The sequence below is a fragment of the Vombatus ursinus genome, unplaced genomic scaffold, assembly GCF_900497805.2.
Source record: "Vombatus ursinus unplaced genomic scaffold, bare-nosed wombat genome assembly UNPS02014825.1, whole genome shotgun sequence".
Classification (NCBI taxonomy): Eukaryota; Metazoa; Chordata; class Mammalia; order Diprotodontia; family Vombatidae; genus Vombatus; species Vombatus ursinus.
In genome coordinates this window covers 9,751,147-9,776,688 of record NW_020954603.1, presented here as the reverse complement: position 1 = coordinate 9,776,688, position 25,542 = coordinate 9,751,147, and the positions used below count along the sequence as shown (strand labels likewise).

Sequence of the window (25,542 nt, the reverse complement as noted above, 5' to 3'; positions counted from 1 at the left end):
CAAGGTGGCTAGGTGGCCCAGCGGATAGAGCACTGGGGCTTGGAATCAGGAAGACTCATCAAATCTGGCATCAGACACTTACTAGCTGTGTAACCCTGGGCAAGTCCCTTAACCCCGCCTGGCTCAGTTTCCTCATCTGTAAAATGAGAAAGAAAAGAAAATGGCCAAGAAAACCCAAATGGAGTAATGAAGAATTGGACACAACTGAACAACATTATTACTACAAACTCTTTGATGACAGAGACCTTTTGATTTTTGTCTTTCCGTTTCTAGAACCCAACCCAAAGAAGGGCTGGTGCTCAATTAAACTAAAGTGGTATGCAGCAGCCGATTTCACTTAGTAAACTAAGATAAACACTAGAGTGGGCAAACCTTCCAGTTCTTTCTTGAAATGTTTTTCTTTCACTGCAGCAATTGATCTGAATTTATTTTCAGAGTAAACACAAGTACTGCACAATTTAACACCAAGATTGCCAGGCCTTGGCCCTGTGAGCTAGGACGACTGTGTCTTAATCTCTCTAAATGAAACATCCATAAAGGAGCAATTACTGGGTGTGTTCCCAGCCCCTAAAGTCCCCAGCCCTCACTAAGAGCTTCATTTCTTTACCTCTCTTTCCCCCTACATGTTCTCTCCTCCCCGTCGAAGTGGAGAAGGAAAGATGTGGTCCTAGGATAAAGGAATGGAAGCTTCCATGTTTGTTGCTGCAGCTGTGGAATGCCCCCAAAAGAATCAGGAGTCATAATTTACAACACATTGGGGTGGACTAAATGATCTTACTTTAAAAACAGCCAACTCTGCACACTTTTTTTGAGATCAAAATCTGTTTCCTCTTTGCTTTGCTCTCCCCAGCCTCTCATTCCTGCCCAAAGGGGAGGAGGAAGAGGAGGAAGAAGGCATATAAATGATACTAAATAAATGGTTAGGGAAACTGTCCAGATCTGACCAGAAGAAAGGCCAACAAACAATTTTCAGCCAAAAATTGTTTTTCTTTATCACTAGTGTGAACAGGGCAGCTATGTGGCACAGTAGATAGAATGCCAGGCCTGGAGTCAGGAAGACCTGAGTTCAAATCCAATCTCAGCCACTTACTAGCTGTGTGCCCCTGGGAAAGTCACTTAATCCTGTCTGCCTCTGTTTCCTCATCTGTAAAATGAGCAAAGGAAATGACAAACCACCCCAGTGTCTTTGCCAAGAAAACCCCAAATGGGGTCACAGAGAGTTGGACACAACTGAACAACCACAAAGTGTGAGCGTAGCTTGTGTGGTTTCTCTTTCCCTGGAAGAAGTGATAACATTTCAGACACTTCTGATGAGCCATTTACATAACTGTGGAGCATAGTGCCAAGCATATAGTAGGTGCTTACTAAATGTTCATTGTCAGACTGATGGACTGATGAAGAAACAGACTGGTGCAAACATTTCTTTCAAAACTCAGCCCAAGTCCCACCTGGCTTTCCTAATCCCCACCACTCCCTTCTATTTTTTTCTTCCTTTTTGGTGAGGCAATTGGGGTTAAGTGACTTGCCCAGGGTCACACAGCTAGTAAGTGTCAAGTGTCTGAGGCTGGATTTGAACTCAGGTCCTCCTGACTCCAAGGCCAGAGCTCTATCCATAGCTGCCCCACCACCACTCCCTTTTAAAGCTAATCACAAATATCTATATAGCCCTTACTATGTGCCAGGGACTGTGCTAAGCTCTTTACAATTGTTATCTCATTTAATCCTCAAAACAACCTTGGGAGGTAGGTGCTATTATTATCCTCGTTTTACAGATGAGGAAACTGAAACAAACAGAGGTTAAGTGACTTGCTCAGTGCCACAGCTAAGTTTCTGGGGCAGGATCTGAACTCGGATCTTCCTGCTTCCAAGCCTAGTGCTCAATCCACTGTGCCATATACCTGCCCAGTGTTGTCTCCTTCCTTTGAAGGTAAGTTCCTTGAGAGCAAAGATTTTCATTTTGGTCTTTCTATCTCCAGCGCTTACTACACAGTGTCTAGCACACAGCAAGCACTTAATAAATGCTTCTTGGTAGACTGATGGATAGGGAAACCCATTCTGTCAAATACATTGACTAACTCACCCTAATCTATATCATGTCAGGACCATTAAAAAAAAGAGGCTATTTCCACCCCTACATGACAACCATCCTCCTACAGTTCCCCTGGAATACTATAGCTTAGAAACATATTCATAGCAGGGATTCTTAAACTGGGGTCTACCGACCAGGTATGCAGAGAAAAAGGACCATGGGGGGAGGGGGGGAAATCACATCTTTATTTTCACTAACCTCTAATTGATATTTAACATTTCCTTCAAGTGTAAATTTAAAAAAACAAAACAAAATTCTGAGAAGAGGTTTATACACTTCACCATTCCTGCCAAAGGGGTCTAATATACACGCAAAAAGTTAGGAACTCCTGATTTGTAGGGAGATTGCGTGGTGCAGAGGATAGAGTGTCATGGTTGGCTTCAGGAAGAACTAGATTCGAATCCCACCCCTGACAGTAGCTATGTAACCTCCCAAAAGTCACTTGACCTCTTTCAGTCTCATTTGCAAAAATAATTCCCACAGGACTTACCTCACTGGGTTGACAACGATGATCAACTCATGACTAGTTACTAGTCAATCACTAAGCATTTATTCAACCATGTGATAGTGCCCCAGGCACAGTGCTAGCATTCCCCTGTGCTTGTAACCCCCAGCTAGGCCCTGGAGGATACAAGAAGAATGAAATAACCCCTACTCTCAAGGCACTTACTTTCAGAGGAGACAAGTGTATACATATAAACACAGACAAAATAAAATGAGCAAATGAGGTAATATAGGAAACGCACTTTACAACTTTTAAGAGCCATATAAACATCATTTATTATTATTATTTATTATTATTTATTATTATTATTATTATTATAATAACTGATGGCCAATGCCTCTGAAAGATGAATTTTTGAAGAAAAATCTTTCAGAGTCTGGGGCAGATTCCAAGCAATCACCAAAGAGGAAGGCTCTGAAGTTCAATGAGCCTCTAAGGAATTCCCTTCTTGAAATGCTTCTCTATTTCTCTAGCAGCCTTTTTCCCAGATCAGAACAGTTCTCCCTAAAGAACTTCTCGTTCATATCAAAGTAACCCTGGTTCAGCATTCAAGTTTAAAAAAAAAAAAAAAGTGGCCCATTGGCTTTGGGTTTGCTAATTAAAGGCACAGTGGCTTTGGCAGTGAACACATCCAACCTACCTCTCTCTCAGGCTGGCCAGGTCCTTCATCGGGATTCCGAAGATTCAGGACATGGACCTCCTGAGGCAGGCTGGTTGTGCCGCGGCTTGCACAGCCAGACAGGACAGTGAAACTCTCCAACAGGGCTTGGACAGGGTGTGAGGAGTTGACAGGGGACAGCACGCATTCTGTCCAAGGCACGGGACCTGTAGAGAGGAGGGAAAAAAAAGCCAAAACTTTACACATGCCACTCAGAAACATCAGAACTCATCCAAACTCAGAAACATGCATCCTCCTGGGATTAAGATTCTGCTTCTGGAGTCTTCCAGTCACTGCCAACCTAGCTTAGACCAAGGATGACAATGGAGGTTTATTATTGCCAACATTAAGAGAAAATGGCTAAACTATTTTCTAAGAAAGCAACATATTTCATTTCTTTTGAGTGATTTTTTTTTAATCCTTCTTTTGGCTCACAATATTCTGTAAAATTCCTCCGGGCAAGGACACTCCCCATTTGACATTTGCACAGGTCTACTCCCAAACATCAAAAGAATCCCCTCCTCCTCCCCCCCTCCAGAAAGGATATTTAAAAAAAAAAAAAGACAACCTAGAAACAAGTATATTTATTCACTGATTTACATAATACATTCAAATTCATTCATTTGGCAAATTAAATGCCTAATTAAATACACAGCTGGTGTTCCATTGGTTCCCACAAAAGATATAAAAAGGCACAGAGGAGGACTCTGCCCTGTTGGAGACAATCTCTACTGGACAAAGATAAGGGATCATACAAGGATGGGAAGGGTTGGATGGGTGGCGATCTACACCAATGGAAGGAAGTACCCAAAACCACATTGAAGAGATCACAAATCTACTACAGAATCGAAGTTTTGAAGAGTATATTTCCTTCATGCAAAAGATGCTGTAGGCTCCACGAGACTGATTGCCCTGGGACCCTCCCTCATTGAGGGCTCCCTCCCCTGACGGCCATTTTAGAAAGAACGCTAGCCCTCCCTATTGCCTGGGCTCTCTATCCTAACTCCTCCTGCTTACCAACAATCTTGTGCCGCTATAGATGCCCGTCCTTCTCCTCTGGTTCCCTCTTTCCCTCACCCACAACATTACTATATGTGCCGTCTTCCCACATTAAACTGCAAACTCCTTGAGAACAGGAACCATGTTGTTTGACTACTTATATCTCAAGAGCTTGGCATGGTGCCTGGCACATTGTAAGCACTTACCAAATACTTATTGACAGACTGGCCTATGGCCCATATTGATGAGAGTTTTGACCATTCTTGTGCTTCAGTTATTTCATCGTCTCTGACTCTTCATGACCCCATTTGGCGTTTTCTCGTCAGGGATACTGGAGTGGTTTGTCATTTTCTTTTCCAGCTCATTTTACAGAAAGGGAAAGTAAGGCAAACAGGGTTACGTGACTTGCCCAGGTTCACACAGCCAGTAAGTGTTTGAGGCTGGATTTGAACTCTGATCTTCATGATTCCAGGCCTGGCATTCTATCCACTTCACCATCTAGCTGCCTTTTTATTCTCAAAGCCTATCTACAAAGTTCTAGAGGGTGATCCTCTGCCTTGGTCAAAGGAGTACCTGCCCTGACAAAATTCCATATCTTCCCAATGCCAAAAGTTCAGGAAGAGATAGAGCAAAAGGAATGCCAAATCTTAAGTCAGATTGCCTGGGATTGAATCCTGGCTTTGCTGCTTGGAAAAATCCACCCTTGGGTGGATGTGGGAGATTTTACACATCCTTCTTTCTCATCCCACCAAGCACTAACCTCTTTTTTCACTATGTTTGCCTGACTGAATGTACTAGAATGTACTAGACCATACTAGTGTATGTTTTCTTTGTTTAATTGGGTAGCTTTTGCAGGGCTGGGGTTTCATCAATGAGGGGGGTTCCCAGTATGGAAACTCCCTCCAAGGAAGAGTAGCAATTCATCTTTGCCTTATAGATGATCTATGTGCCCTTGGGCAAGGTCCAAGGCTAAGGGTCCCTTCATCTCTCTGGACCTCTGCTTCCTCCCCTGTAAGATGATGACGTTAAACTTGATGGCCTCCAAAATCCCGTCCAGCTCTAGATACCCATATGAACCTGGGGTCACATTCAGCTCATGACTGAAGTCATCCGTTTCAACAGCCTCCCTGTTGACGCTGCCCTCACTCCCAAAACAAATGCACCTCAGGTACCCAGCCAGCACCGATCCACTGTCTCAACGCCATAAGCAGACACGGTGTTTTGCCAAGTCTATTTCAGAACCGACCGGAATTATCTAAACCGATAGCAGCTATCTGGTTTATGCCACCAGGCGTATGTCTTTTTTCCAATACTCAGCGGCACCCCGTGTCATGCTGCTGGCTCTTTTTTGAGAGACAGCATGAGGTGGCAGAGAAACAGGGAATGGCAGGAACAGCAAGAACCCAGCATGGAGGCCTGCCTCAAATGGGTCACTAGAACAAGGCAAATATTAGCATAAGCAAACGTCTCCCCCACAGCTCTCCAATCTACTCTCCTTTGCCAGGGCCCATGGGAGGTCTGGTATGTCTGATACTGGAGGGCTACAGAGAAAAGCTCCCCCATGCAGCTCTGGTGCCTTCATGGGGTTGATGGGATGCCTATGCTGAGCTGTGCATTTTCATCTTAATGTCATAAATTTGCCGTTACCCTATCCACACTAAATAAACAAATCAAGGCACAGTCAGAAATATTTTATAGCTCGGATAGGCGCTTATCAGAACAAAAATCTAGACAGAGATTTACAATTTACATCAATTTAGCCAGTGCCTCACTCCCCTCCTCATCTCTCCCTTCCCCTGGCAAATCCTTTATTTTCAATAGATTTTGGAACATTAGCAGTAACTCATGTAAAAGAAGAGATGGAGGCAGCTAGGTGGAGAAGTGGATAGAACACTGGTGCTGAAATCAGGAGGACCTGAGTTCAAATGCGACCTCATACCAGACACTTGACACTTACTAGCTGGGTGACCCTGGGCAAGTCACTTAACCCCAATTGCCTTAATAAATAAATAAATAAAAGAAGAGATGGAGTGACCAAAGTAATTTGGTGTAAAAGATAGACCATTGGACTTGAAGTGAGGAAGCCCAAAGACTGAATTCCCACCTCAGATACTTACTAGACTGTGTGATGTTGACCAAGTCACTTAACCTCAGTTTAATCTTGTGGAAAATAAAGGCACTAGGGCTCCATGCCCTCTTAGGTCCCTTTCGGCTCAACATTTATGGTCCCTCATTTTTGTCTTGGTCTCTGTTACTATTGTAGGGACTTCTAGGTGTGAAAACTTCCTCCACCAACGTGAGCTGGTGATTTACCCATTGCTTACCGTTTTAGAGAATTTTATGGAACGCTAAGAATTAAGCTTCTTGTCCGTGATCACATATGCCACTGTGTGCCATGGGCAGCATTTGAATCCAGGCCTCCCTGAGACATGGCTGACCTATCTACAACATCATGTTGCCTCTCGACCAGCCCCTTCAGAGTCAGATAGTAAGATTTTACCAAAATTATGAGAGAACTAGAGTTTGTTTTTTTAATTCAAAGATCCAGGGGGAAAAAATTACACAGGCAGATCCTTGCCTTGAATTCAGGGTTCTCTCCATGGCTTCCCTTTTTTAAAAGTGGTATCTCTAGGCATGGGATGAAAGTAATGAGAGGGGGAGTCAAGGAGAAAGAAGATTATTTTTATAATATATGTATATTATATATATATATATTTAGTAACCATCTCAACAAAATCAATGAACAAGTACTGATTAATCACCTACTTGGCCCTGGGCTAAGCACTAGAGGTATGAAGATAAAAGTAAAATAAATACCTTCAATGAGTTCACATTTTATTGGTGGAGATCATGTGTACACAGAAAAAAATATGTACTAAATGTCTATTTAATAATTAAAAGGTAGCTTGAGGGGATGAGGCATTAGCAACTTAAGGAGATCAGGACCTCATATAAAGAGGGTACTTGAGTTGTCTTAAAGGAAACTAGTTCTAAGATGTGGAGGTGAGGAAGGAATCCCTGGCACAGAACACAGCCCAGGCAAAAGCACTGGAGATGGGAGATGGAAAAATCATGGGGGACAAACAGCAAGAAGTCCAGCTTAGCTGGATCATACACAGTCCGAATGAATGAGCGAGCAAAATGAGGAATAAAGTCCTTGAGAAAGAAAAGCATAAACTTAATCAAAGGACCTCTGGAGTCTTCTCCAGCTCGGAGATTCTGCTGGGGGGAGGGGGAGGAGAGAACAGCTCCTGGTGGGGCTGGATCAGTTAGTTCACTGGTGTCAATGGGCAGAAACCCCCTGTGGTGTCACATCATCAGACAGCCTGCCACTGATATGAAAGTTCTAGAGGAGAGGTTCTTAATCTTTGGGGGAATCAGTCTGATGAAGCTTATGGATCCCTACTCAGAATAACATTTTCAAATAAGGTTACCAAGGAAACCAACTGCACAGAAATACAGTTATTTATATATATACACACACACACACACACATATATAATATATGTATACACACAGATATATACACACATATATGTAAATGTGCATTGTGTATATATATATAGTATATATACATACATCTACACACACATACATATCATAGTCACCTAGCCAACGTCTTAGAAGCTAGGCTAGAACCCAGGTCTCTCTGTCTCCTCCATCCACTCTATTCACCGTGACCCGCACCAGCTTTTACAAAAGAGTAACAGTAACATCTCTCATTTTTCCGATGTTGCCTTCAGATCTCAGCTCTGCCTACATAACCCCGAAGGATCCTGCTGCTACACTTCTCGCCATGGCTACAGTTCTTCCCTCTGCTCGTCCTTTCCACATTTCTCTGTACTCAGCATCTCTGTCGATACGAGATTATTTGCATACTTGCAGGTTCCCATTCCTTCCTCAAACCTCTGCCCTCTCTCTCCTCACCATCACCGTCACTGGTACCAAATCTTCAGCCCCACTTCGGAGAAGAGAAACGATCCTGAAATGAGGGAGGTGGCGCTTCTGGTTGCTTAGCAACCCAGTCCCATGGGGTTCCCCCCACCCTCAAAAGCTATCGAAGGCAGGAAACACACTTGTTTTTCTCCGCTCTTCCTGAATACGACACATTGGCCTGTACCTCTCCAGGTGGTATTCAAGATATTGCATTCCCCCCCACCCCTCCACCAAACACACACACACACACACACACACACACACACACACACACACACACACACACACATCCTGCTCTCAACCTCATCCTGTCTACTTTTGCTTTCCCTTAGAGCAGTCCCCAGCTTCAGAACAACCTCTATCTTTCTTGTGACCACATCCTGATCCTGGGCATGCTCCGAACCCTTTCTGACCCTGGCCTCACCTCACAATGGTGGCACTACAATTTAACCAAGAACGTCTAGAACAGAAGTTCGAAATCTTGATTTTCTGTCATGGAACCCTTTGACAGTCTTGGTGAAGTCAATGGACCCTTTTCTCAGAATCATGCTATTAAGTGCATACATTAAAATGCATAGGATGAAGAAGGAAACCAGGGGCAGCTAGGTAGAGCAGTGGATAGAGCACCAGCCCTTAAGTCAGGAGGACCTGAGTTCAAATCTGGCCTCAGACCAAACACTTGACACTTACTAGCTCTAGCTGTGTGACCCTGGGCAAGTCACCTAACCCTAACTGCCAAAAAAAAAAGAAGGAAACCAATTCTATTGAAATAAAGTTGTAATTTTTTTTTTCCCCATTCAAGTTCTCAGGCCCCCTGAAGTCTATCCCCTCACCTCATGGGCCAAGCCCTGGTCTAGAGACAAGTCAAGCTGTTTGGTCGATAAACACCAATCTTCACTACAGAACCCCTTTGACAGCATGGCAGAAAGTCTTCTTTTTATCAGGAAGGGGTTTTGGTTGCCACAAGGCCAGTCACTCACTAACTAAGCAACGTTAGGAACTAAGAAAACCGGGTCCCAAGTTTGCTGACGTGAGCGCCTCATTCCCCGGGGTTGCACAAAAGCTTCTTCAGCAATCACTGTTCAACTTGGTTGCCCACACGTGTAAGCCTGGGGGACTGTCCCAGGCCCTGGCTTCCGCAGCACAGCCTCCTTCTTCCCTCACACCCTTCATAGGTGGCAGGCCCTGACAGAAATCAGGGCCCCCTGAGCAAAATGAGTAACTCAATCACAGGATTTCAGTTGGAAGGCCTCCTCCTTCAACCCCCGCCCAAAAGAATCCCCTCCACTACACAAAGGCCACCTTGCTTGAGGACCTTCAGTGAGAAGGAGCCACTGACTCCCAGAGCAGCCCTACGTTTTTTGGAGAGCTCTTATTATTAGGAAGTTTTTCTTGACAACAAGCCAAAATCAGTCTGTTTTCAACTCCCACCCATTGCTTCTGGTTCTGTTCTCTGAGGCCAAACAGGATACATCTAATCTCTCCTCTATATGACAACCCTCCAGACAATTATCATTACTGTCAATAAGCATTATTAAGCACCTACTATGTGCCAGGCATTGTACAAAGTACTGGGGACATAAAGAAAGGCCCTGCTCTTTCAAGAAGCTCACTGTCTACTGGGGAGATGACATGCATGTGCAACTATGTACAAATAAAATCAAGTAATCAATCAACAAACATTTATTAAGCACCTACTATGTGCCAGGCACTGTGCAAAGTACTGGGGATACAAAGAAAGGCAGAAGACAGTCCCAGCCTCTTCTCCAGGCTAAACAGCCCTAGCTCCTCCAACCTATCTTCATTCGGCCTGGACTCAATACCCGGCACCATATTGAATGCCCTCTTCTGAACAGTCCCGAGCTTATCAATGTCCTGCCTAAAGTGTGACCCAAAGGACACAAAACTCCAAAGGTGATCTGACCAGGACAGAATACTAAACCGCCACCATGTGATGCTTGGCTCTGCCACTCATAACTTGAGAGACATTGGGAATGATGATAGTTAGCATTTATCTAGTGCTTTAAACATTCCAAACAAAGTTACATATATTATCTTATTTTATCCTCACAACAATGCTGGGAGGTAGGTACTATGGTCATCTCCATTTTTACAGATGAGGAAACTGAGGCACAGAGAGATTGAGTTGTCAGGGAGTCAGACAACTTACAAGTGTCTTGAGACAAAATCTGAACTCACCTCTTTCTGACTTCAGGTCCCAGCGCTCCGTGCACTATGGCGCCAACTAAATGCCTCTAGAATCACCTCACCTCAATGAACCTGCTTCTTCTTCCAGAAAATGGACATCTGGGTCCCTTTCAGCTTACAGTGATGCTTTCTCCAATCCTATGCTCTCATGAACAGAAAGCCTTTTTTTTGTCTTTTTTATTTTCTTTTGGAGGTTTTACTTTTTGCACCAAATCTTCATATTCCTAACATTCTGACTCATAAAAGCCAATTAGAGCCAGGCCATGCTGTTGGATGAGAAACTCACCCAAGGGACCATGTTTTTGCCTTTCTTTATATTTCCCAATGCTATTCCCAACAAAATCCCATCTCTTACAGTAGTAAGCCTTTCCCAGTTCCTCTTAATTCTAGCGCCTCATCTCTCTTCACTAGTTTCCGTATATAGCTTATTTGTACATATTTGTTTCCATGTTGTCAACTCCATTAGATTGTAAGCTTCGTGTGGCCAAGGACTGTCTTTTGCCTCTTTTTGTATCCTCAGTGCTTAGCACAGTCCCTGGCTACACAGTAGGTACTTAATAAATGTTTTGGGTTTTTTTATTGATAGCACAGTGCTTAGCAAATAGTAAGTGTTTAATAGATGCTTATTGACTTGTTGACTCTAAATCCTGTTTTCCCAGTCTTTCTGATGCCAGGGCTGGCTCTCCTTTCACTATGTCTCCCTGATTCTCTCCTCTTGTCTACCTTCCCAACAAATGCAGTAAGGAAATACAAAAACAAGCCTCTTTCCCTTTTGTTCCGGCCTTTTAGATCCAAAGCAGGCTTCCAACCTCAGCCAGGAGCACCGCCCATTTCTTAGGACTGATTACAAACCAGTCCCGAGCCTGGATAGAATACAGAAAGAGATTTTTTTGGGGGGGGGAAGAGGGGAATTGATGCCATTGTTGCCCACATTTTAAACCTAATCCCTCCTACAAGAAGAGATTAATATCCCACCTTTTATAAGAGAATAAAATCATCTGGAGGAGCATTGTCCAATGAGAGGCAAAGAATTAAGTAATTTTCAGATTCGATAAATATGATCCTTAAGCATTCTGAATGCAAATGCATGCCAAGCTAATACAAACATCTGGTACATATTCTGCCTAATTTTCAGCCCTCTGATTTCCCATATTACCCAAGACACTAATGAGGAACGTGTGTTCAGCTACAATAAATGTAATTATGAGGCAAGGGAGGAGGAAAGGTAATCATATAGCTTGGAATCAACCCATAACAGTGACGGATTTTATTCAAACAACAACATTGGCTAATGTAGTTTCTCTCATGGCCCCAGAGGGAATTCTGCAATGCTGTCAGCTGCAAAGAGGGACAAACTCCCACAGACTGTGGGATTCAGCCTCCTCAGCCTCTTTTTCTGATTTTAAGCTGAAAATCCCTCTGGCCCCCAAGGGATGCTGGATCTACACCAAGAGGGACCCAACAGTTTCTCATCGACAACATGGTCTAACTCTAATTGGCTTTTATGAGTTGGAATTTTAGGAACATGGGGATTTAATGCGAAAATAAAAACTCTAGAAGAAAATGAAAAAGACAAAAAACACACCTGGAAAGGGTTGGGCTGAGAAGTCCCTGGGGGTATACATACTCCACGTGCTTATGTTTAGAAGGTCTCAAATTACACCTCAGCAGTTCTACAGCCCATCTGGAATGGAGTTTGGGAATGTCCCACTTTTAAACCCTCTCCCATCCCCCACTGATATTTTTCAAAGATACAAAGCATAGGCAGAATGATGCTAGTTAGCGATAGCAGGGAAACGAAAAGCGGAATATTCCAGAATCTTGTGGCATCCATTTCCAGGAAGAAGTAGTGGGATGTTTCAATGATGCAGCTTCTTAGAAGCACACTCATCAACCTGCTTCTCTCCCCCGCCCTCCTAACTTCCACTGTCTGAACCCAAAATCATTCTCTTAACTCACCACCCCCCCTTCCAAGAAGTCAAGTGTAGATATATATTACCATTATGTGGAAACCAATGTGTGAGTGTGTTTATAAACTTTTCTGTTGTGTTTTTAAATGCTCAGAATGAAAAGAGCCAAGTCACTTTCAGAAACCAGCTTCTAAAACCGCTAGAAATTGCTAAACTGATGTATAATCTCTAGACAATCTGTTTTTAAAAATGCATAGACAACCTATGTGTTTGCATACATGTGCAAGTACACACACTCACAAATACACACACACACACACACACACACACACAGAGCAGCAAAAGAAGAAAAAAAACCCAAGGAGTTTCAAAATTGGGGAATAATGACCGTGGAAGGCAGGTTGCCAAATAAGGCTCATCCTAATTGGAAGAAGATTATCCAGGCCTCTCCTGGAAGGGCCAAGGTGCCTGCCCTAACTCTAAAGGGAACAAGCAACAGAAAAAAGAACTTTAATTAGTAAGTACTAGCAATCCCCCTTGCAAAAGCCCCCAAGGCTGAGGAAGAGAGAGAGGGGTTGGAGACAGAAAAAGTCATAAAAAAGATGTTTTCCAGGGACTTCATTTTCCCACCCCCCCCAAAAAAAGTTTGGGCTCATGATTTTTTAATTATAAAATGAAAGGCAGGAAGAAAGGAGAGAATCGGGAACTCAACCTTTAAAAAAAGAAAGCTAAAATAAAGTATAATAATTAAATGTAATAATAATAATAAAATGAAAATATTTGAAGATTCCACAGAAAACATACTGATGTTTATTGATTGATTACTTCCCCAAAATGATTTGTGAAAATGATGCAGGAGGAAGGATTTTATGAAAACCTCTATTACGAGACCATTATAACTAACATACATGCTAAGGATGACTTGTGCAGGATAATTCACAAATCGCAATATCAGATAAGTTTCTATCAGCGAGCACCAGCATTTGAAAAAGACAAGGAAGAAGGACCCTGAGGTCCTCTTTGCTTGTATTAAAATGTATCTAAATTAAGAATATTAAAATAGATTTCACTACATTAGCTTATTTTCACATGCATGAAATAGGTAGATGGATAGATGAATGGATGGATGGATGGATTGATGAACAGGTGCATAGATACATAGAGAGACAGGCAGATAGATAGACAGATAGATAAATAGATGGGTACATGGATGGATGGATAGATGCATAGATACATAGACAGATGATGGATGGATGCACAGACAGATAGATGATAGATGTATGGATAGATGAAGAGATGCATAGATACATAGAAGGAGGGATGGATAGATAGACAGACAGATAGATAAAACTAGCATTTCTTAAGCGCTTGCTATGTGTCTGGCATGGACCTAAAAATGAAGGAAAAAAAGGCAGAAACAGCCCCTGCCTTCATGGAGCTCACATTCTACAGGGGGAAGACAGCACAAATAGGGAGTGGGGGAGGATGGGAAAAGGTGCCTTGTGAAGAGTCCAGAGGGAATCCAAGAGTGAGTGAGGAGAAGCCTGCCCAGAGTAGTTCCCAAGGAAGGAGTCACTAAGAAGATGGGGGAGCCGTAGGGCAGAGGTTTCTCCAAGGTTATCAGGTGAGGAGGACAAGAGGTCTTGGATGAGAGTTCAGAGTGTGTTCTTATAGACTTTGGGTGTAATGGGGTAAAGAGGAAAGAAGGTCAGAGGACCTGTGTAGAAATCTTAGCTCTGTTACTTAGAACCTGTTTAACCTTGGGGAAATCACAGAAACCTCTTAACCTCAGCTTCTTCATCTGTAAAATGAGGGGCTGGCATAGAGGTTGCACTAAAACTGTAACCCTGGGATGATGCTATTATTTTAATAACCATATCTTTGTTTAAAAACAAAGTTTATGGGTTGGACCGGGTGCTGAATGTTAAACTCCCATTAAGCAGCACCATCACTGACCAAGTGGCTGGCAATTCCTGGAAACACAGGCCCAGTGTCTGGGAAGGACAAAGCCAGCCCTAAACATGCAGACCTATTAACTAGTAAACATTGCAGCTGTCCTAGGATACAAGATTCTCGGAGGCCAGAGTGTCACCTGTACCACCCCGCTGCATTATAGTGAGCTGAGCTGCCCAGGGAGAGCACAAAGAACAATCCAAAATACCCCTGAACCCAGCTTCCGTTTGTCTATGCACAGCTGAAATTAAGCAGGCCTGAGCCTAGCCAAGGGCAGCCAGGTGGCTCACGAGATAGAGCGCTGGGCCCGGAGTCAGGAAGACCCGAGTTCAAATCCAGCCTCACCTGTGTGACCCTGGGCAAGTCACTTCCATGCTGTTTGCCTCAGTCTCCTCATCTGTAAAATTAGCCGGAGAAGAAAATGGCAAACCATTCCAGTATCTTTGCCAAGAAAACCCCCAAAATGGGGTCATGAGTTGGACACAACTAAACCACAACAATCACCGTAGCCAAAATTTTTTAAGGTGGCAAAGTTTATCTTTGAAGTGGAGAAAGAACAGAAAATCAAGAGTCAGAGGACCTGGGTTCAAGTCCTACCTCTGACATTTACTAGCCATTAGACCTTAAGGACGTCACTTAACCACTCTGGGCCTCAGTTTCCTCATCTGTAAAATAAGGGGGTTAGACCACATTCCTTCCAGCTCTAACTTTACAATTGGGATCCTAAGAAGTCTGAGTTTCCCCTTCTACATGAACTTTTCCTCTCTTCGATGCCCTCAACACTAACAAACCATTTCAAGTCCTCACATTGTCCAACTTCCTGCCTCTATCAAAACAGGGAAAGCACGTGATATCGGAGATGCCACTATTTCAGTGACAGTGAATCTGGAGTCAGAAAGCTGGGAGTGGCCAAACTGCTCAATGACCCTTCAGACTTGAGCTCAGGAAGAGGAGAGATGGTAGTTGAGGAATGACTGGGAACCCGAGACCAGGATAGGCCTAGGTGATGTCAAGGAGAAGGTAAGAATATAGGACCTATAGCTATTGGAGAACTTTATCAAGGACTGCTGACAATCATGCTAATTAAGATATTGATTATATAACAAATTAACATTAAATAAATTTAAACTAGTTAACAAAATTAATTTTTAAAATCTATTTTTAAAAACTCAAGAACTTGTTTTTCCATATAATTGGGAAATAAATGAAATATTTTTAAGAGAGAAAAAACTCAAGAACTTGTCTTAACATGTAATTTGGAAAAGTAAAATATTTTTAAAAAAGAAAAAAACTCAAGAACTGACAAAATGAGAGAAAAAATGCAGGAAAAAAAAGTTGAGTTATCTAAAAGCCATATGGTCATTCATGTCAAATGTTTACCCTTCATGGCACAATAAAAATTATCTAAAATTAAATATTAATATTATAAAATTAAATAGTTTGTTAATAATTAAATATTATATTAAAGATTAAAGCTGGGCTTGACTAACTTTCATTGTGAGATTTTATTAAAGGTGATATTGAAGGGCAGTTAGGTGGCGCAATGGATAGAGCACTGGCCCTGGAGTCAGGAGGACCCGAGTTCAAATCCAGTCTCAAACATATAAAACTTAATAACTGTGTGACTCTGGGCAAGTCACTTAACCCCAGTTGCCTCATAAAAAAAAAAAAAAAAGGTGATGCTGGGAATAGAGTCCTGGTCTCAGAGTAGGGATGGTTGGACTTCACTAGGTAATCTGTGCTAAAATCCCTTGCTCAGAGCTCTAAATCTGTGGTGTCTGAACACAAAGGTCAGCCAGCCGGATTTATCTCAGTTCGGTTCTGTTGCCAAAGAAACAGCACAGAGAACAGGCTGCTACAACCTTGCACTGTTTGGTGACACATTTTTTAACATGATAAATCCCCTGATGACAAGGTACATCCTCCGCCTTGGTTAGAAGGGCTACACTGTCTACAATGCTAATATCTCTTCAGGCAAAGGGGTGGATTTTTTTTTTCTTATGAAACCATCAAAGAGAAATTTGCTAATCTGTTTTACTTATGACAAAAGAAGAGAATCAAAACTGTGTGCTCACTATCCTTACTCCGTTCTTCCTCTTACTATACCTGCCCACCCATTATTCTAAGCCCAAGAAAGAAGTGAAGTTCATGGCAGAGACTGGGTTTTTGGTGGGTTGCTTACTCATGAAGATTCCATTGGTATAGGGGACTTCAGCTAAGGCATCTCTCCCTACCAAGGTTTATGAGCACCTGCTCTGAAACCCAGAGTTAACTATGGGTATGGAATAGCAGCAACTCTCAACATACAGCCATTAATAGTAATGGCTAAATTTCCCTAGCTCCTGAAGACCTATAAAGCACTTTATACATTTTATCTTGTTTGAACCTCAGTATAGTTCTGTGAGGTAGGTCCTATTACCCTCAATTTACAGGTGAGGAGGGAAATTAATTGACTTGCCTACTAGACACACAGATAATAAGTACCATAAGCTGGATTAGTACCCACATCTCCAGAGCACTCCATCCCATGCAGCACCAACTCATAGAGATGTCCCCAAGCCTGGAAGGCTCTACCTCCTCCCCTCTATCTCCTGGAATCTCTAGCCCCCTTCAGGGTTTAAGTTAAAGTCAGGCTTCACCTCTGAACACAAAGCCTTTCTTGCTCTTAATAACCAATGTTCTTCCTACCCTCCTTCAAGAAATTGCTTTAGATTTGCTTTGCATATGTGCTATATTTACTTATCTTTAAATGTTATTTTTGCCTCTACCCTCAATAGAATGCACACTCCTAAAAGGCAGGGTCCCTTTCCTCTGAGTCGCTGTATCTGCTGTGCCCAGCACAGAGCCTGGCAAAGACTAAGAATTGGCTAAATGTCAGTTGAACTGAACTGAATTGAAGCCTTTGGTTCTGATACTTCTCAAGGAGCATTTTCACAGCTTAACAAACCTGGGTTGTTGTTTTTTTTTACCTCCAGGCTAATTTTTTTAAAAAACCTCTTCCAACCCACTTCCTCATTTTCCCTTAGCACATCCCATCCTCAAAATCTCTTTTACTTTTTCAAAACAGCCTTTATTGAATATTCTGATTCTGAAGACCCAAGGATTAATGAATCAGGTCCTCCTGATGTCTTTGGTCCGGATGAATCCCACTCATGGAAACATCTGAGTCCAACCAAAGAGGTCATGTCTTCCACACTCTTTGCATTCAGGGCTCTAGGCCTTATGGGCAGGTGGGAAGTCTTTTCATGAGACTACAGAAGTTTCCATTTTTAAACTATTGATTTATATGCCAACACTTTGATGCATGGAGCCAAGAAGCCATTTTGATAGTACATAATGTAACAGTGTATGAGGGATTTCACAAATTCAGTTTTTGAATATGTACCACAGAATAGTCCAGACCAGAATATGCAGAACTTCCAATATGGAAACTTCCTCCATCAATGCTAATCAGCAACTCTTCTGTAACATACAGTTGTCAGGGTTAAATAGTTAAATGACTTACTTGTCTATGGTCACACAAGTAGTATGTGTTAGAGGCAGCAGCACACTGCTTCTCTCCTCTGAAATAACTCACTGAAAATTCAAATTCTGACTTAATTCATCTTTTTTTTAAATTTATTTTAATTCACAATACAAAACAATTATTTCCATAACACAGTACAATAAAAAAGGTGATTGCACATGAAACTGCAAATCTACCATATATACCTTGCTATTCCCTCCAAATACACAGCATAGTTACCATGTAAATTTCTCTTTTTTTTGTTTTTTCTTCCCTTTCCTCCCTCCACCCTAGAGATGGCTACCATTAGAAATGAGTAGGTATATCTGCATAAAATATTCTATACATCTATTTATCAGTTCTTTCTCTTCATCTTTAAGTCACTTAGGAAATTCTGTCTTCTAAAGGACAATAGTTTTATGAAAGGTGAAGTAAGAGGTTAATTAGCTCAATCACACTATATTTATATAAAATAATCTGCTTCTATCACATTACATAAAAGAAACTGTCCCCCACCCCCATGGGAAATTACTGAGAATTTAGTAAAAAGAAAATAATTGCCATAAATGTTGTTTAATCAGCTTAATCTCAATAGGGTTCCTCCCCCCAAAAAATGAACTGAATGAGACCTGTTCAATGCAACATCTGCTAAGGTCTGGCACTGGCCAGAGGTATGCAATGTGGTCAAGCAGTGAAAAACAAACATCTGTATCTATAAGACAAAGACACCTTTCAAAACAGATGTGCTGTCCAATGTTTCAAAGCCCAACTTTTTAAAAAGGCTGTCCCTTCACTTCTCAGCAAAGTCATTTCTGTTTTTCTGTCCTTTGTGAGCAAGAAACAACCCCATGTGGGTTACTTTGGAAAGGACTGTCTCACAGTAATTTTCCATTTTGGACCAACTAGTTTCTCCCTTTTTCCTCCCAAATGAGATTTGAGAAACCTGGCTAGCAGAAGGAACTTACCTCTTCTAGCAGAAATCAACCAGCACACATACTTCAAAAGCAAGAAGCCTAGAACAAAATAAGGCCATTTTCTGAATACAAAAAAAGGTCCATGTTTCAGGACACATCATAGGAAACATAGCAAAGCTCTGCAGGACCCATGACTTAAAAACACCAGTGAAATCTGTCACTTTGTCAATTCCGTCCTCCACACCTTTACTCACGTGAGTCCAGTGTGGGCTCACACCTTGTATAATAACACCAGATCTGTGCCAAATGGTCCGGAAATGAGATGTTCCATACAACCTGAAGCTTGCCCTATGAAATGCTGAACTTATCTGATCTACTTTTGATGACCAACTTTCTCAAAGCTGCTATACACATGACCCCACTTCCTTAAACAGAACATACAACATAATTTATCTTCTTTTTGATGACACAGTGAACATTTATTATTTACCGTGGGGCCCACAGAACTACAGAACATGAAGCCTCCAACACCCACCAGCTCTATGACCATAGACAAGTCTTAATAAACCACTCTGCCTCATTTTTCTCATCAGTTAAATGGGGATTTTTATACCTATAGTATACTAACTTCACACAATTGCCATAATAATAGCTATCTTTTATACAGGATCTACCAAAAAGTTTTCATGTAATTTTAAGCTTTATATTAAAGTTTTATTAAAGCTTAAAGCAATTAAAGTTTTTTAATGCCCAAAGACTTTTGGGACACCCTGTAGAGCTCTTTAAGGTTATTTAAGGTAATTTACATGCATTATCTCATTTGATCAAATGTCTGCAAATTATTCTACAAACCTCAAAATGTCATAGAAATGTCAGCACTGTTACTATAGTTACTAATATTAAACCCTCTATTAGAAAATCCTTGAGGGCAAAGATGGTTGGCTGTATTTTTCTTTTTCACCACCTGACATGATATCTTGTACACAGCAGGTGCTTAATAAATGCCTGTTGAATGGGACTGACTATAGAAGAAATCTAAAGCCTTTTATCATACAGGAGTTTTTACAAGAGGAGAATTCAAACTCAACATTCTGGATTAACTCTAGCCTTCAAACACTTCCCCAAAGGTTGTTGATGGGAAAGTGTTTGCATCCATTCCTGTGTAGGAATCCATTTTGAGGGGCCCCATCACAGAGCTGCCACATGAAGCCCCTTGTTCAGGTGACAGATGAATGGATTCTTGCCATGTCACCAAAGGAAACAGGAGGATGCTCTCAAGGATGAATATCAACCTGGGAAGTTGATTTCATAAAAATAAGAAATAAAAAAACCCACAATCAATGACTCTATCCCAGAGAATTCCCTTGTAGCTCTGAGCCAAACATCTCTCCTTACAAAAGCCTAACATGGAATCCAAGCAATTTTTTTACATTTACAGAGTCATCATCCTTTTGGGACCCCAAGTTGGGTGAGGAAATACTTAACCTCAGAGCTGTTAAAATTTCCCTGAATCAAGATAGCTAGGGTTTTTTTTTTAAAGTGCTTTCAGCAGTGAAATGTACTTCCTTTTCCCCAGAGATAGCCCATAAATTGTTGTGGATTTTAACCTTCTTTACCGTAAAAGGGATAGGAAGTCACATGGAAACAATGAATGGAAATACACTTTTTTAAAAAATCAAACAAGAACAGGAAATATTGGGTAGTTTATGGTAGAAATGCATATTGAAACAAAAGGGAAAAAATAAACCCTACTTTTCTCAACTCTAGACCTTTCAGTAACACCCCCAAAAAGCACACAAGCCCAACTCCCATGAGATAATCCCATCCTAGTTACAAGGAGGGAGGGAGCTGGTCCAGCTTTTAAATTTGTATTTCCTAAAATACCTTCTTACCAAATGAAGCCCTGGAAGGAGAGCAACACGTGCTTTATTATATTGTTCAAAATGATTCATAATAGACCTTTGAAATATTAAAAACAATTAAGTAAGGAAATACTAGAAGATATAAAAAATGATTACAAGGAGCCAAAAACAGAGCTTTATTTATTTTTATATCCAAATGCATAGGCATGTCCAAACTGGCAAATAAAACAACTAGGCAGGCAAAAGGAAGCATGCATCTGGATTCAAACCATCCAAAGCAAGGTCTCCCCAAATCGCTGCACTCTCCTGCTGATCTGGGAGAAATCAACGTTCGGCTAAACAAAGTCACTACTCCCCAAACTCAGACTGACCCCGGTGGGGGAAAAAAGAGAAAAATTCTATTTCCCCTGCTCCAAACTCTCCACCAAAAGGCAGTATGGTTGAGTAGATAGGGAGCCGGCTATGGAGTCCAGAAGACCTGGGTTCAAGTCTTGCTTCTGACCTACACTGACTATGTGACCGTGGGCAGCGTCCCAAGCAACTTTATAAGACTACAAAGGCAGAATGGTATGGTGGAGAAGGCATTGGATTTGGGATTATGAAGACAGGGTTCAAATCCTACCTCATGTTCGCTAGTTGTATGCCCCTGGATAAGTGATTTGACCTCTCTTGCCTCAATTTTTTAATCTGCAAAATGAACAATTTGGAGATGAGGGCCCCTGAGTTCCCCTCCAGGTCTTAATCTATGATCATGATGCTCAGCTACATACAGCAGAGTTATGTCTCTGCCATAAGCGGAAAAGGTTTCCTACTCCCCAATGAAACCAAAGCTTTAGAACAAAAGAAGAAAAGAAACAAATCATTGTTATTCAGTCACGTCTGACTCTTCATGACGCCATGTGGGGCAGACATATTGAAGTGATTTGCCATTGCCTTCACCAGCCAATTTTACAGATAGGGAAACTGAGGCAAACTAGGTGAAGTGACTTGCCCAGGGTCACACAGCTAGTCCAAGGTCGCTTTTGAACTTGGGTCTTCCTGACTCCAGGCCCGGTGCTCTGTGCACTATGGCGCCACTGAGCTGCCCCAAAGAAAAAGTACCTTACAGTACTGACCAACTTTCAGTTTTACAAATTCATCAGTTAAGAACCTAAAGAAGAGACCAAGGCATTAATTAAATGAGTTAACACATGGAAAGTGCCTTGCAAGCCTTAATGCACTAAATAAACATTAGCTATTGTTATGATTAATCATTCAAACACACACCCTCACTGTAATGGTTAATATAAGTAATATAGAAAGAACCCCTTTAGGTTAGCTCATATTGTAGCTAAAGAAATAAATACATAAGAGAAGAATCTGGGGGCTATCTTTTAGAATTCAAGCCTTATGTATAAGAGTACATATTGACCAAAGGCAAGGGAATGAATGGATTGTGGTGGAAATACTCAAGTTCTATTCCCAGCATGCACTGCTTGGAAAACCAGGTCTGATAATTAAGTAAAGAGAATGGACTGGATCAATGGTGTCAAATTCAAATAGAAACCAAGCCATATACTGACTTGGAAAACCACAAATTAACATTATCTATGCTGTACTATATTTTTATTTATTTTGTTAAATCGTTCCCAATAACATTTTAATCTGGTTCCCCCTACACTCTGGGCTTGGGCAGAGTTCGATGTCTGAGGGCCTTTCCAACTCCATTATTCCGTGAAGAGCTTCTCACTTTTACCGAGCCCTTCCCCTTAACAATCCTGTAATTAGTGTAGTAGAGGTTATAATAAGGAAAAGGACGATAACTGATATTTAAGTTTGCAAAGCACTCTGCATACATCGAATCTCCTTTAACAAGTAGTGCAAGAGTTATTATTCCCCTTATACCCATGAGGAAACTGAGGCTCAGAGCCTTTATGATTTCTCCATGATTCACAGCTTTTTACAGGATTGTTGGTTTAGAGTAGGAAGAGCCATTAGGAGTCATCGCATTCAACCTCCTCCTTTTACATATGGGGAAATTGAGGCACCAGGACGGGAAATAACTTGCCCAGAGTGACAATGGTAGTAACTAGCAGAGCCGAGGTTTGAACTCCAGGAGCATCCTTCTTCCCACTCTACAATACAAGTGGTAGATTTTCTCTTCATTCCCATTACTCTGATCCAGCGACCCTAGTGAGATAACTCATCCCTTACAGTACTTAAACTTGTAAAATGTGTCAGTCAATAGGACTGGATCCCCCAAAGCACGACCACACCCACGCTCCTCTGAACACAGATACCCCAAGGGCCAGAACAAACAGCATCTTAGGGAGAGAGCAAGAGGAGGGCAGGCTGAGAAAATAGGTCAACAAACAGCAACAGATTGGTTGCTTAGGAATTAAATAAAAGGCAAAGAAAATAACCTATTTTCAAAGTTCAACTCAAGGCTGAATTCCTATCAGTCAACCACCCAAGGCCAAAGCCCACATCTTAATAATATTTTAAACCTCGGGCTTGTCTTTGAGAAAACATTTAACCATGGATAGCAAAATAAGCATGAATTCTCTGGTCGTTTTCCCCTGATCTTCATGGGCCCTGCTGTCCTTCCTTCTCTATCCACCAATTGCTAACTGCCCTGCCAAGCCAAGTGAACACGTCAACGCAGAGTAATAATAATAATAATGATGATGACATGTCTTCTCTACTGACTGAGCTGATCCAAAGATTGGGACAGAACCCTTTTGTTTTTGCTTAATTCCAACCAAAGATAAAAGGGACAGACAGCAGACAATGAGCTAATATAGCCCTGTGGTTTTTGGAATCACTGCACCATGTTGGAGACACCTTAATATGATCACATCTAATAAACCATAAGGGTAGCTAGGTGGTGTAGCAGATAGAGCGCCAGGCCTATAGTCAGGAAGACTCCTTCTTACTGAGTTCAAATTTGGCCTCAGACACTTACTAGCTGTGTGACCTTGGGCAAGTCACTTCACCCTCTTTGCCTCAGTTTCCTCATCTGTACAATGAGCTAGAGAAAGAAATGGAGAACCACTCCAGTGTCTTTGTCAATAAAACCCCAAATGGGTCACAAAGACTGAGACATGATTTAAAAATGACAACAACAACAAAAATAAATCATTTGTTCCAGGGCAATGGGCCATCCTGATTCCCTCACCATTCATCTCCTCTCCCTACCCTCCACTGAATTTTTATTTTGGATGCTATTTTGTATATATGTTGTACTTACTTATCTGTGTACATACTGTTTGCCCCTAGTAGAATGTAAGCTCCTTGAGGGCAGGGATTGTCTTATTCTCATTTATATATCTCCAGCAGCCAGCATTGTGCCCATTACACAGAAGTTAAAATAAATGTTTGTTTAACTCTAGTCAGTCAGGAAACAACCATTTATTAAGTGCTTATTAGGCACCCAGGACTGGGATACAAAAAACAGCAAAAACATAATCTCTGCCATCAAAGAGCTCACATGCTAATGGGGAGAAGACTCTATCCATACTCTATCCATAACAAATAACTTCATCCATAAAATAACTATCTATAAAAGATCTATGTCATTGAAATAGAAGTTAATAAACTGAATTTCAGTAGTCAAGACAAAAATGATCAATCATAAATTGCAGGTTTAGAGGTGGAAGGAGCCTTAGAGCTCATCTCATTCAACCTTGTTAAATTACAGGTGAGGAAACTGAGGAACAGAGAAATGAACTGAATTGCCCGAGATGAAATCGCATCATCTGATGTATGAGTGAAATATTAAGATATCTGCATTCCTATGTGTGCTTTTATGACCTCCATACAATGGGGGTGGGGCTTGCTTTTAATTATACATTAGAAGCAAATGATCTGTGATTTTATCAACATAAGGAACTCCCATTACTAGAATTCCTTCCACCAAAGCAGATTACAGATGTCTAAGACTTAGTAGAGATGGCCAAGGGAGTTGCTTTAAAGACATTTTGATTGTTATTTTATTTTAACGTTTTCAGTTAAGAGAGAAGCTGGACTATTTTATTATTAGGCTTTTCTTAACATCTCTAAATGTAATGGGTATTCTTGTACCAAATGGTTTATAACACAGGGATCCAACTGAGATTATTCCAAAGTATTTTATAAGCCCAACACACCCCTGTCCTGCTCTGATGCCTCATGGCTCGGAGGTGACCCTGGGTTCCCAAAGGTTCAAAAGGCTCAGGGTACAATCCATGGCAGAACCTCCCAAGTTGGAAAGGCTTCAAGAATGATCCTGACAAGAAATTATGCTTCTGTCATCCAAGGACCAGCCCAGCCAAATTCAGCAAGACTCATCACCATGTCAACTGCAAGGCGACAAACTTCTCAGCTACATCAACTCTCAAAAGCTGTCTATCAAGTTATAAGATGAGGACGTTTGTCTAACCACTGGACTTCAATGACTCGGGAAGAGAGACTGAGGCTGACAACTTCGTGCAGTTCTGAAATCTCATTTATGAGCAAGTCAAGAAATCGCTCCTGATGTCCTTGGTCCTCTTGGAAAATGAAGGGTGAACAACAGGATGGGGAAAACTAACCCAATGAACCCATCAGCCTTGAAGAAGTCTTAGAGGCGGTGTAAGGTGGCAATGGTGATAATAATAACAAAAACAACAACATTTGTTTACATTGCCTCATTCCATCCCTTCAACAACCCTAGGAGGGAGGTGCTATCATCATTCCATCTTACAGATGAGAAAATTGAGGTCAAAAGAACTTAATGATTTACCCAGAGTCACAAAGCTAGTGTCTGAGGCAAGATTTGAACTCAGCTTTTCCTGACCCCAATGTCCAATGCTCCAGTCACTGTGCCACCTAGACTAAAATCAGAAGAGACTAGGGCCCATATTTCATCTTTGACACTTGCTGGCACTTAATCTCTGAGCCTCAGTTTCCTCACCTGCAAAAAACGGATAATAGACTCGCATTCATAGGATTGTTATAAAGATCAAATGGGGTAATAACAACTTTATATTTATTCTCTTTGTATT

At 41.6% G+C, this 25,542-nt stretch overlaps 1 protein-coding gene across 4 annotated transcripts in view; it reads right to left on the bottom strand.

The window, feature by feature from the left end:
• Positions 1-25,542, bottom strand: part of TGFBR3 (transforming growth factor beta receptor 3) — a 235,195-nt gene that overhangs the window by 142,801 nt on the left and 66,852 nt on the right. For all 4 annotated transcript variants that reach the window (XM_027838021.1, XM_027838022.1, XM_027838020.1 and 1 more), the window contains exon 3: positions 3,235-3,419. In XM_027838021.1, the coding sequence (XP_027693822.1) occupies positions 3,235-3,419 (185 nt within the window). The remainder of the gene's footprint in view (positions 1-3,234; positions 3,420-25,542) is intronic.